General features: G+C 44.5%; 1 protein-coding gene across 1 annotated transcript in view; it reads left to right on the forward strand.

Annotated features, from left to right (window-relative positions):
• Positions 1–11,292, forward strand: part of LOC120045354 (protocadherin-15-like) — a 224,467-nt gene extending 213,175 nt beyond the window's left edge. The window contains 3 exon segments of the mRNA XM_038990233.1: positions 3,895–3,968; positions 6,482–6,614; positions 10,735–11,292. Coding sequence (XP_038846161.1) covers positions 3,895–3,968; positions 6,482–6,614; positions 10,735–11,292 — 765 coding nt within the window.
• The last annotated feature ends 311 nt before the right edge of the window (positions 11,293–11,603 follow it).

Raw genomic sequence — 11,603 nt, forward strand, 5'->3', positions numbered from 1 at the left:
GGGTTTGTAGTCATTTAGGCAGGTTACCTTAGTGTTCTTGGGCACAGGGACTATGGTGGTCTGCTTGAAACATGTTGGTATTACAGACTCAATCAGGGACATGTTGAAAATGTCAGTGAAGACACCTGCCAGTTGGTCAGCTCATGCCCGCAGTAGACGTCTTGGTAATCCATCTGGCCCAGCGGCCTTGTGAATGTTGACCTGTTTAAAGGTCTTACTCACGTCGGCTATGGAGAGCGTGATCACACAGTCGTCCGATGCTCTCATGCATGCCTCAGTGTTGCTTGCCTCGAAGCGAGCATAGAATTGATTTAGCTCGTCTGGTAGACTTGTGTCACTGGGCAGCTCGCGGCTGTGCTTCCCTTTGTAGTCTGTAATAGTTTTCTGGCCCTGCCACATCCGACGGGTGTCGGGGCCGGTGTAGTACGATTCAATCTTAGTCCTGTATTGGCGCTTTGCCTGTTTGATCGTTCGGAGGAGGACATTGCAGGATTTCTTATAAGTTTCCGGTTTAGAGTTCTGCACCTTGAAAGAGGCAGCTCTACCCTTTAGCTCAGTGTGAATGTTGCCTGTAATCCATGGCTTCTGGTTGCGGTATGTACGTACAGTCACTGTGGGGACAACGTCCTCGATGCACTTATTTATAAAGCTAGTGACTGATGTGGTGTACTCCTCAATGCCATCGGAAGAATCCTGGAACATATTCCAGTCTGTGCTAGCAAAACAGTCCTGTAATATAGCATCTGCTTCATCTGACCACTTTTTTATAGACCTAGTCACTGGTGTTTCCTGCTTAAATTTCTGCTTGTAAGCAGGAATCGGGAGGATAGAATTATGGTCAGATTTGCCAAACGGAGGGCGAGGGAGAACTTTGTACCAGTCTCAACGTTAGCAGTGAAGAGGCGACTCCGGGATGCTGGCCTTCTAGGCAGAGTTCCTCTGTCCAGTGTCTGTCTTCTTTTGCCCATCTTCATCTTTTCTTTTTATTGTCCAGTCTGAGATATGGCTTTTTCTTTGCAACTCTGCTTAGAAGGCCAGTACACTCTAATGTACTTGTCCTCTTGTTCCGTTGTGCACCGGGGCCTCCCACTCCTCTTTCTATTCTGGTTAGAGTCAGTTTGTGCTGTTCTGTGAAGGGACTAGTACACAGCGTTGTACAAGATCTTTATTTTCTTGGCAATTTCTCTCATGGAATAGCCTTCTTTTCTCAGAACAAGAATAGACTGACGAGTTTCAGAATAAAGTTCCTTGTTTCAGGCCATTTTGAGCCTGTGATCGAACCCACAAATACTAACGCTCCAGATACTCAACTAGTCTAAAGAAGGCCAGTTTTATTGCTTCTTTAATCAGGACAACAGTTCTCAGCTATGCTAACATAATTGCAAAAGGGGTTTCTAATGATCAATCAGCCTTTTAAAATGATAAACTTGGATTAGCTAACTAGAGGTTGACCGATAAATCGGTATGGCCGATTAATTAGGGCCGATTTCAAGTTTTCATAACAATCAGTAATTTGAATTTTTGACTGCCGATTATGGCCGATTACATTGCATTCCACGAGGAAACTGCGTGGCAGGCTGACCACCTGTTGCTAGCTAGCATTAAACTTACCTTGTAAAAAACAATCAATCTTCACATAATCACTAGTTAACTACACTGGTTGATGATATTACTAGGTTAACTAGCTTGTCCTGCCTTGCATATAATCAAGGCAGTGCCTGTTAATTTATCATCGAATCACAGCCAACTTCGCGAAACTGGTGATGTTTAAACAAAAGCGCATTTGCAATAAAAGCACAATCGTTGCCCGAATGTACCTAACCATAAACATCAATGCCTTCCTTAAAATCAATACACAGAAGTATATATTTTTAAACCTGGATATTTAGTTAAAAGAAATTCATGTTAGCAGGCAATATTAACTAGGGAAATTGTGTCACTTCTCTTGCGTTTATTGCACGCAGAGTCAGGGTATATGCAACAGTTTGGGCCGCCTGGCTCGTTACAAACTAATTTGCCCGAATTTGACATAATTATGACATAACATTGAAGGTTGTGCAATGTAACAGCAATATTTAGACTAGGGTTGCCACCCGTTCGATAAAATACAGAACGGTTCCGTATTTCATTGAAAGAATAAACTTTTTTTTTTCGAAATGATATTTTCCGGATTGAAGAACTGGGAATATTGAACCACCAGCTTTCATATGTTCTGAGCAAGGAACTTAAACGTTAGCTTTTTTACATGGCACATATTGCACTTTTACTTTCTTCTCCAATTGAGCATGTTTCATTATTTATTTGATACTAAATAGATTTTATTTCTGTATTATATTAAGTTAAAATAAGTGTTCATTTAGTATTGTTATAATTGTCATTATTACAAATAAATCGTAAATATATATAAATCGTCGGATTATTCGGTATTGGCTTTTTTTGGTCCTCCAATAATCGGTATCAGTATCAGCGTTGAAAAATCATTGGTCAACCTCTATAGCTAACACAACGTGTCATTGGAACACAGGAGTGATGGTTGCTGATAATGGGCCTCTGTACGCCTATGTAGATATTCCATTAAAAATCAGTAATTTCCAGCAACAATAGTCATTTACAACATTAACAATGTCTACACTGTATTTCTGATCAATTTGATGTTATTTTAATGGACAATTTTTTTTGCTTTTCTTTCAAAAACAAGGACATTTCTAAGTGACTATTACAGTGAAACATTTTGTCCAGGAAATTGTCTAGAAGGGATTGAATTTGTTGTTGCCTAAACTTTTTGGGGTAGATTTACACAATACTTTCCTTCCATCTATAGCATTTCTTAATATTATTCTGTTCCTTTGACTTTGATGCCTCATGATTTAGCATAGCTCTGTTCAAACAGAGTGTGATTTTGCTGTGATCTGATAGGGGTATCAGTGGACTGACTGTGAATGCTCTGAGAGACTCTGGGTTGAGGTCAATAATAAAGTAGTCTACAGTACTACTGCCAAGAGATGAGCTATAGGTGTACATACCAAAGAAGTCCCGTCGAACCCTACCAGTGACTATGTACATACCCAGCATCCAACAGAGCTGCAGGAGTTGTGACCCATTTCTGTTGGTTATGTTGTCGTAGTTGTTTCTAAGGGGGAATATGGGGGAGGGAATGCTGTCACCTCCAGGTAGGTGTTTGTCCCCCTGTGTGCTGAGGGTGTCAGGTTCTTGTCCAGTTCTGGCCTATTAGGTAGCCACAGACTAGTACATGTCCCTGGGCCTGGAAATTGTTGATCTCCCCCTCTAGGATGGAGAAGCTGTCATCGTTAAAGTATGGGGATTCTATTGGTGTGATACTGTAGGTAGCACATATGAGGACATTTTTCTCTGTTGATATCATTTCCTTACTAATTTCTAGCTAGATGTAAAATTGTCCTGTTTTGGCTAATTTAATAGAGTGGGTTAGGTCTGCTCTATACCAAATTAGCATACCCCCTGAGGCTCTTCCCTGTGTCACACCTGGTAGTTTGGTGGATGGGACTACCAGCTCTCTGTAACCTAGAGGGCAACCAGTGGGTCCATCTCCTTTATACCATGGTTCTTGTAGAATGACAATGTCTGTATTTCCAATGTCTTTGATGATGTCTGGGTTCCTGCTCTTTAGGCCAAAGGCAGCTGACCTCAGACCTTGTATATTCCATGATGAGCTAGTAAAAGCTTTGTGTTCCATAGTGTCTAGTGTTGTTTTTGTGTTGTTTAGACTCTGTCTCTGTCTCTGTCTCTCTTTCTCTCTCTCCCTTTGCTATCCAAAGTAGTGAAGAATCCTCCTTTAATAAAGCCTGTTTGATGGTCTTCTCTTGTTTTCCTTCAAATTCATTGTCTTAACTAATACCTCTTCTTTACCCACAACAGGAGCTCTCTATTGAGTCTGGTATCGATCCTGGCCAGGACTATTACACCCAGGATTATTATAATTATGACCATGGGTAAGGGAATGTGCGTGTGTGTGTGTGCATGTTTTCTTGCATGCATGGCTGTGTCTGTGCACAGTGTGTCTGTGTACGGTGTGTCTGTGTACGGTGTGTCTCTGCACAGTGTGTGTTTGTGTGTGTTTTTGTTCCTGAGGCCTTACTGATCCTGTGAGTGCCGACAGTTCACCTCACACCAGGGAAACTCAGTCGGTCTGCAGAGTCCGGAAACTAATTTAGAGTTAAATACCCATCCATAACAAACAGCTCTCGACACAACAGGCCTCCAGACTGAAAAATCGGAAGTAGTTTCCGAACAGCCTTGAAGTGAAGCGTTCAGGTCAGAATACATAATGATAGCTTCAGACGAAATAATTCAAATTGTCGTTTGTTGCCACGTGATGAATTCCATAATTTTATTTTAAGACACTAGAGACCCCATTTAGGTCTCCTGGCACAATGATAGCCAGGCTAATCACTCACTTAGCACGTTACATTGAGCATCGTCCACATGTTATCTAACAACAGGAGAACAACAAGGAGTGTTGATGCAGATTGAATGTTGTGGAATTAAGCTCTTAAGATGTAGCCCCTCCAGCACCCAAGTGAGAGGATGATAGTTATAGAGCACGTGTGTCAAACTCATTCTACGGATGGCCGAGTGTCTGCAGGTTTTCACTCTTCCCCTGTACTTGATTGATGAATTATGGTTACTAATTAGCAAGGAACACCCCACACCTGGTTTTCTAGGGCTTAATTGAAAGGAAAAAACTAAAACTTGCAGACACTAGGCCCTCCATGGAATGAGTTTGACACCCCGGATGTAGAGACGGAACGATTCGGATTTCTATATGCTGTAGCAGCAGATACATTTACCTCTCACTGTCTCTGAGTGTCTCTCTCTCCTCTCTCTTTCTTCTCTCTCCTCTCTCTCCTCAATCTCTCTCCTCACTCTCTCCTCTTTCCCCTCTCTCTCCTCACTGTCTCCTCTCTCCTCACTCCCTCTCTCTTCTCTCTCTCCTCTCGCTCTTCACTCTCTCTCTCCTGTCTCTCCTCTCGCTCTCTCTCTATACGCAGCTTTTCACCTTTTAAATACAATGTCCAGCCTCTGACTTCAGCCATACCGCGTGTTATTTTTCTCTCTGCTATGTAGCGGGTCTCTCAAAATGCTAATGTTTCGCTTCACACTGACCACTATGAATAAAATTTGAGTCTGGCTCACGTTTGGGTTGAGATGTGGGTAATAGTCTTCTGGCTGGAGATCCTCAAGGAACCCCTCAAGGAACCCCCATTGCTAGTCAATGGTTCATATTTTCATCTTCGATTAGTTGAGTGGTTCTTGGAGGAACCTTTATTGGTTCAATGTAGCAACGTGTTCCTGGAGGAACCCTGGAGCAAAGGCGTGGCTTATTAGAGGCATGGCTTGCGGATCAGTATTTTTTGGGCCACCCATTAAAGTAAATGTCATTCTTGTTCATCTGTTCTGTTGTATTGTCTTCCAATGTTAAGGTTGAACGCTGACAGTTTTGTAGAGTCAGTGAGGAGTTTGTAGCTTCAGTTCCCCAAGAGCTTATGTGAATCCTGAAGTTGGAGTAGTTAACACTTTATTACAGTATGTCAGTAATGTTCATATTATTTTAGAATATGTAATAAGCATAGATATTCATGGAACATTTCAATTGTAGTGTACGAACTTAACGTGATGAACAGTAATGACATTTACGCTAACGGGGGACCAAAAATAACTATCATAAAGCCACTCCTCCAATAAGCCACACCTCCAATCTGATAGGCTTCTACCTCAACACTATGTTATAAAAAAAAAGATAAAAAATGGAACCCTTCCAATCACAAAAGTGTCCCGGTTTGAACCTTTACACAGAGGTTCCTCAAATACCTTTTTCAACTGGAAGGTTCCGCCTGTGTGGCCACCAAAAAGGTTCTTCCAGGCACCTTTACTTCTTAAGAGTGTAAGTTAAAGGTCACCACACCCTGTGTCCATACAGTCACAGTCAGCCCTGTTAAGCTGATGGTCTGTTTCTGTTTTAGCAGACGGTTTCTCCCTAGGAGCACTCAAAGTCTTTAATCTGGGTTCATAGGGAACTGACTTCTACGCTCTGTAGAGAGTGGGCCCTGGATCTTATTGTACGCCTTGTCTGCCCCCCTCTGGCACTAAAGACAGGCTGAACAAAGACAGAGAAAAGAAATAGCCTGTCTTGGGTAATGACTGTAAAATCCCATAAGGAGCCTCCTTTACCGCCCACCTCTCACTCTTTCTGTTATCCAGGAGCCACTGGAGACCCGGGCCGAATCACATCTTCTGTTTCACACTCGTTTCTGAAAAACAAATGGCAGGATTATACTGATAAATGTGTATGAACAGAGGTTGAATAAATTATGTTATGGCTGCTAGTGTGTGTGTGCGTACGTGCGTGCATGCATTGTCTGTCTGTCGGTCTGTCTGTGTGTGTGTGTGTGTCTGTGTATGTGTGTCAGTCAGTACGTAACTAAACCGCTGTGTCTCCCTACAGGTATGAGCTGCCTCACTATGGTAGTCGCAGGAAGTTGATATCTCCGACAGGCCTGTATGATGAGTACGGAGAGGTGATTGTGGAAGACGATGGGAGCTACTACTATTGCAGTCCACAGGAGTCGGATGGAGAGGTAGCAGATTTGTATGATTCAAAATGATGCACCTTTGAATTCAATGAAAAGTATGTCCCTGGAGGAACCCCTGCTTGGTTCAGTAATGGGTCAGTAATGGTGAATGGTCAACAGTGGCTTTAACGGTAGCTTGGGCTGATGTGACTGTAACATAGGTGGCCATGCATGGTGGGAGGAGGCCATCTAGGTGGGGCAGAGGACCACCCCGCAGCCCCCTCAGTGGCCCCCCCAACAGGTACTTGGAGACCTGCAGTCCCCCCGTCCCAGGCCAGTGCAGGAACAGCCACCACCAGCACTGCTGCTGCAGCAGACTCCCTTGGCCCCACCACTCCTCTACGGCTGCTCAGAAACTAAAGACAGTCATGAAACTCTGCAATTTCCTGGTGAGCCCCTCTCACTCCTCCCCCCGTGTAACAAAGCCAGGATATTCCCCTTGAAGTACTTCTCCAATGATCGGAGGGACTGAGGAGATGGTGGGGACTTCCCTGAACTAATTAAGGCCTAGTGCTCCGACAGCATGCTGAGGATGAACATAGATGGTAGCTACTTCCAGGCCTGGGACGAGGCCAAGCCCTCGGTGAAACAGTGGTTGGTGAAGGTGCCGAGACGTACAGTTGAAGTCAGAAGTTTACATACACCTTAGCCAAATACATTTAAACTCCGTTTTTCACAATTCCTGACATTTAATCCTAGTAAAAATTCCTGTTTTAGGTCAGTTCAGATCACCACTTCATTTTAAGAATGTGAAATGTCAGAATAAGAGTAGAGAGAACTATTTATTTCAGCTTTTATTTCTTTCATCACATTCCCAATGGGTCAGAAGTTTACATACACTCAATTAGTATTTGGTAGCATTGCCTTTAAATTGTTTAATTTGGGTCAAACGTTTCGGGTAGCCTTCCACAAGCTTCCCACAATAGGTTGGGTGAATTTTGGCCCATTCCTCCTGACAGAGCTGGTGTAACTGAGTCAGGTTTGTAGGCCTCCTTGCTCAGACATGCTTTTTCAGTTCTGCCCACAAATGTTCTATAGAATTGAGGTCAGGGCTTTGTGATGGCCACTCCAATACCTTGACTTTGTTGTCCTTAAGCCAGTTTACCACAACTTTGGAAGTATGCATTGTCCATTTGTAAGACCCATTTGCGACCAAGCTTTAACTTCCTGACTGATGTCTTGAGATGTTGCTTCAATATATCCACATAATTTTCCTGCCTCATGATGCCATCTATTTTGTGAAGTGCACCAGTCCCTCCTGCAGCAAAGCACCCCCACATCATGATGCTGCCTCCCCCGTGCTTCACGGTTGGGATGGTGTTCTTCGGCTTGCAAGCCTCCCCCTTTTTCCTCCAAACATAACGATGGTCATTATGGCCAAACAGTTCTATTTTTGTTTCATCAGACCAGAGGACATTTCTCCAAAAAGTACGATCTTTGTCGCCATGTGCAGTTGCAAACCGTAGTCCGGCTTTTTTATGGAGGTTTGGGAGCAGTGGCTTCTTCCTTGCTGAGCGGCCTTTCAGGTTATGTCGACATGGGACTCGTTTTACTGTGGATATAGATACTTCAGTACCTGTTTCCTCCAGCATCTTCACAAGGTCCTTTGCTGTTGTTCTGGGATTGATTTTCACTTTTCGCACCAAAGTGCGTTCATCTCTAGGAGACGGAACGTGTCTCTTTCCTGAGCGGTATGACGGCTGCGTGGTCCCATGGTGTTTATATTTGCGTACTATTGTTTGTACAGATGAACGTGGTACCTTCAAGCGTTTGGAAATTGCTCCCAAGGATGAACCAGACTTGTGGAGGTCTACAATTTTTTTTCTGAGGTCTTGGCTGATTTTTTTTAATTTTCCCATGATGTCAAGCAAAAAGGTACTGAGTTTGAAGGTAGGCCTTGAAATACATCCACAGGTACACCTCCAATTGACTCAAATGATGTCAATTAGCCTATCATAAGCTTCCAAAGCCATGACATCATTTTCTGGAATTTTCCAAGCTGTTTAAAGGCACAGTCAACTTAGTGTATGTAAACTTCTGACCCACTGGAATTGTGATACGGTGAATTTTAATTGAAATAATCTGTCTGTAAACAATTGTTGGAAAAATTACTTGCATCGTGCACAAAGTAGATGTCCTAACCGACTTGCTAAAACTATAGTTTGTTCACAAGAAATTTGTGGAGTGCAGGCCTCCCTGGCGGGGGACAGTCGTGAACAGTACTGCAGCAGCTCTGCAGCAGGGTCCCAGGGGAGGCCTTCTCAGACAGGAGGTGTATGAGCACTGCTTCATCCTCCACACTGGATTGCAGGGGCTACTCTGGAGGAGACTTTGGAGGAGAGGAGGCCCAGGAAAGGGCTGTGGATTCAGACCCAGAGCAGGGGGAGAGCCAGGGAGATTCTGAGGAGGAGGAGGAGAGGAGGTCAAAGTCAGATGGGGATTCTGAGGAGTAGTCTGAGATAGGAGGAGTCCCAGACAGAGAGAGAGAGAGAGGCTGGGGATTCTGAGGAGAAAGAGTCCGATAAAGGTCAGGATCAGAGACTGAAGAAGACAAGAGGAGTGTGGCGTCTGCAGAGGCGGACACAGAGTCAGGGACACGGTCACAGACGCCCTCGTCCAGCAGGAGATCCTCTGTGGTCTCCAGCCGCAGTCAGAGTAGACAGGACAGTGGAGAACATCCTCTGATACACAGCACAGTGGGACAGAACAGAGATCTTCTCTTAGCAGAGTAAGTCTCTGACCCAAGCTCCAGGAGCTTTAGATCCACCTGGACAAGAAGCGCTAGCTCCACAACTTCCTCACACACTTTAGGGTCTGAGAACACCATCGAAGAGGAGAGCGAGGAAGAGGAGGAGTCCTCGGGGGAGGAGGCTGAGATCGGAGAGTCATCTGAGGAGTGAAGGGTCATCGTCCAAGAGGTCCAGTGGGAGCCTTACAATGGTCTCAACAGGAAAGAGACGAGCCTCGATAGAGGTCAGAGGTAACATCATGGAAACCTCAGATGACCCTGTCCCCCTGAGGATGATAAGGAGGGAGCCACGACGGCGAGACCGTCCAGCGGTAGTTATGGAAACAGCTTGGAGCATAGCACAGAGGAAGAAGAGGAAGATGAAGCCCTAACATCTTCATTCAATTGAATTCCGATCCCATTAAGTAAGATCTCCGAATGCCTTGATTGCGTTTGCAATTATTTGAGTGGAATGTATTATTGTAATAGAAGCCATTTTAGCCAATTACAGAGTCCAAACCGCATGGCCTCGCTTCCCCTCTTCTCTTTTTAGCTGCTGCCTTTTCTTTCATGAATAGTGGAAGCAATGTCCTGTGATGTGATAATCCCATTCCTCCTTCTAAAGCTCTCAGTAAATGGTTAATGATTGCTTCTCATCCGTCTGTGTGAAGAAGCACAAAAGATGATGGTTAATTCGCTTCAGAAGATATAGTCATTTCCTCCAACAGCTCCTTCTCCAGCGTGACAATGTGCACTGAGTGTCTTTAATAATGTCTTGATGTTAAGCTTCATGTCTCTCATACACTGAGTGTACAAAACATTAAGAACACCTGCTCTTTCAATGTTATAGACTGACCAGGTGAATCCAGGTGAAAGCAATGATCCCTTATTGATGTCACTTGTTAAATCCACTTTAATCAGTGTAGATTAAGTGGATGAGATAGGTTAAAGAAGGATTTTCAAGCCTTGAGAGAATTGAGGCATGGATTGTGTATGTGTGCCATACAGAGGGTGAATGGGAAAGACAAAAGATTTAAGTGCCTTTGAACGGGGTATGGTAGTAGGTGCCTGGCGCACCGGTTTGTGTCAAGAACTGCAACGCTGCTGGGTTTTTCATGCTCAACAGTTTCCTGTGTGTATCAAGAATGGTCCACCACCCAAAGGACATCCAGCCAACTTGACACAACTGGGAGAAGCATTGGAGTCAACATGGGCCAGCATCCCTGTGGAACGCTTTTGACAACTTGTAGAATCCATGCCCTGACGTATGGAGGCTGTTCTGAGGGCAAAACTAGGGGGGGGAGGCAATTCAACTCAATATTAGGAAGGTGTTCCTAATGTTTTGTACACTCAGTGTATATCTGTCTGCTTGTTGTTGTTGTTCAGTACGGGAGGAAGAAGCGGATCAAGCTGGTGGTGGACAGGGAGTATGAGACCAGTTCCACGGGGGAGGACAGTGCTCCGGAGCCCCAAAGGAACCGGCTGTCTAATCTGACCAACCACAGCAACGTCAACGGCAGCGTGTACCTGGCACAGAACGGCTCAGTCATACGCACCCGCCGGGCCGCCCACTCAAACAACATCAAGGTCAACTCCCCAGTGCGCCTGGGCAAGCACTTTAAGAAACTAGACAAACTGGCGGTGACTCACGAGGAGAGACTGCCGCTCAACAGCCCCGTGGCGACCACGTCCTCGGCCGACAAGAACCTAAACACCCAGCCCTCCAGCGGCTCCCTGGCCTCCAGCACCACGGGCGCTGAGAGCATTGCGTCCAAGTCCAACATCGCCAAGGCCAGGAGCGAGAGAACGTGGAACGCGGAGGAGCAGGAGTCAACAGTGGACAATGAGGAGGTGAGAGAACCTTTAGAATCTCAGAGCGATCGCACGTATTCCGATGAGGAGGAGCTATGGATGGGGCCCTGGAACAATCTGCACATACCAATGACAAAACTGTGACTTTTGTATTTTCACTTGTGACAAAATGAACTTTTTAGTATTGTCCCCAATGACTTTATTCATGGCATAAATCTCAATTGAATTGCACTTTATTTCAGCATTATATTTGCATTTATTTATCAGTAATCCACTGGTTTCTTGTTAAGTGTTGCCAACGAAAGCAACATCGCAATTAATTGGCTTAATCTTAAAAATGGTCTTCTCTCTATTTAGCTACTGTACATTCATCCAAAAGTTTTTGCAACCAGTAAGCTGTTAGGTTTCCTTTAAATACAGAATACTAACAATTTTGAGTTTACTTAGGATAAAAC

Source organism: Salvelinus namaycush, chromosome 4 (assembly GCF_016432855.1).
Source record: "Salvelinus namaycush isolate Seneca chromosome 4, SaNama_1.0, whole genome shotgun sequence".
Classification (NCBI taxonomy): domain Eukaryota; kingdom Metazoa; phylum Chordata; class Actinopteri; order Salmoniformes; family Salmonidae; genus Salvelinus; species Salvelinus namaycush.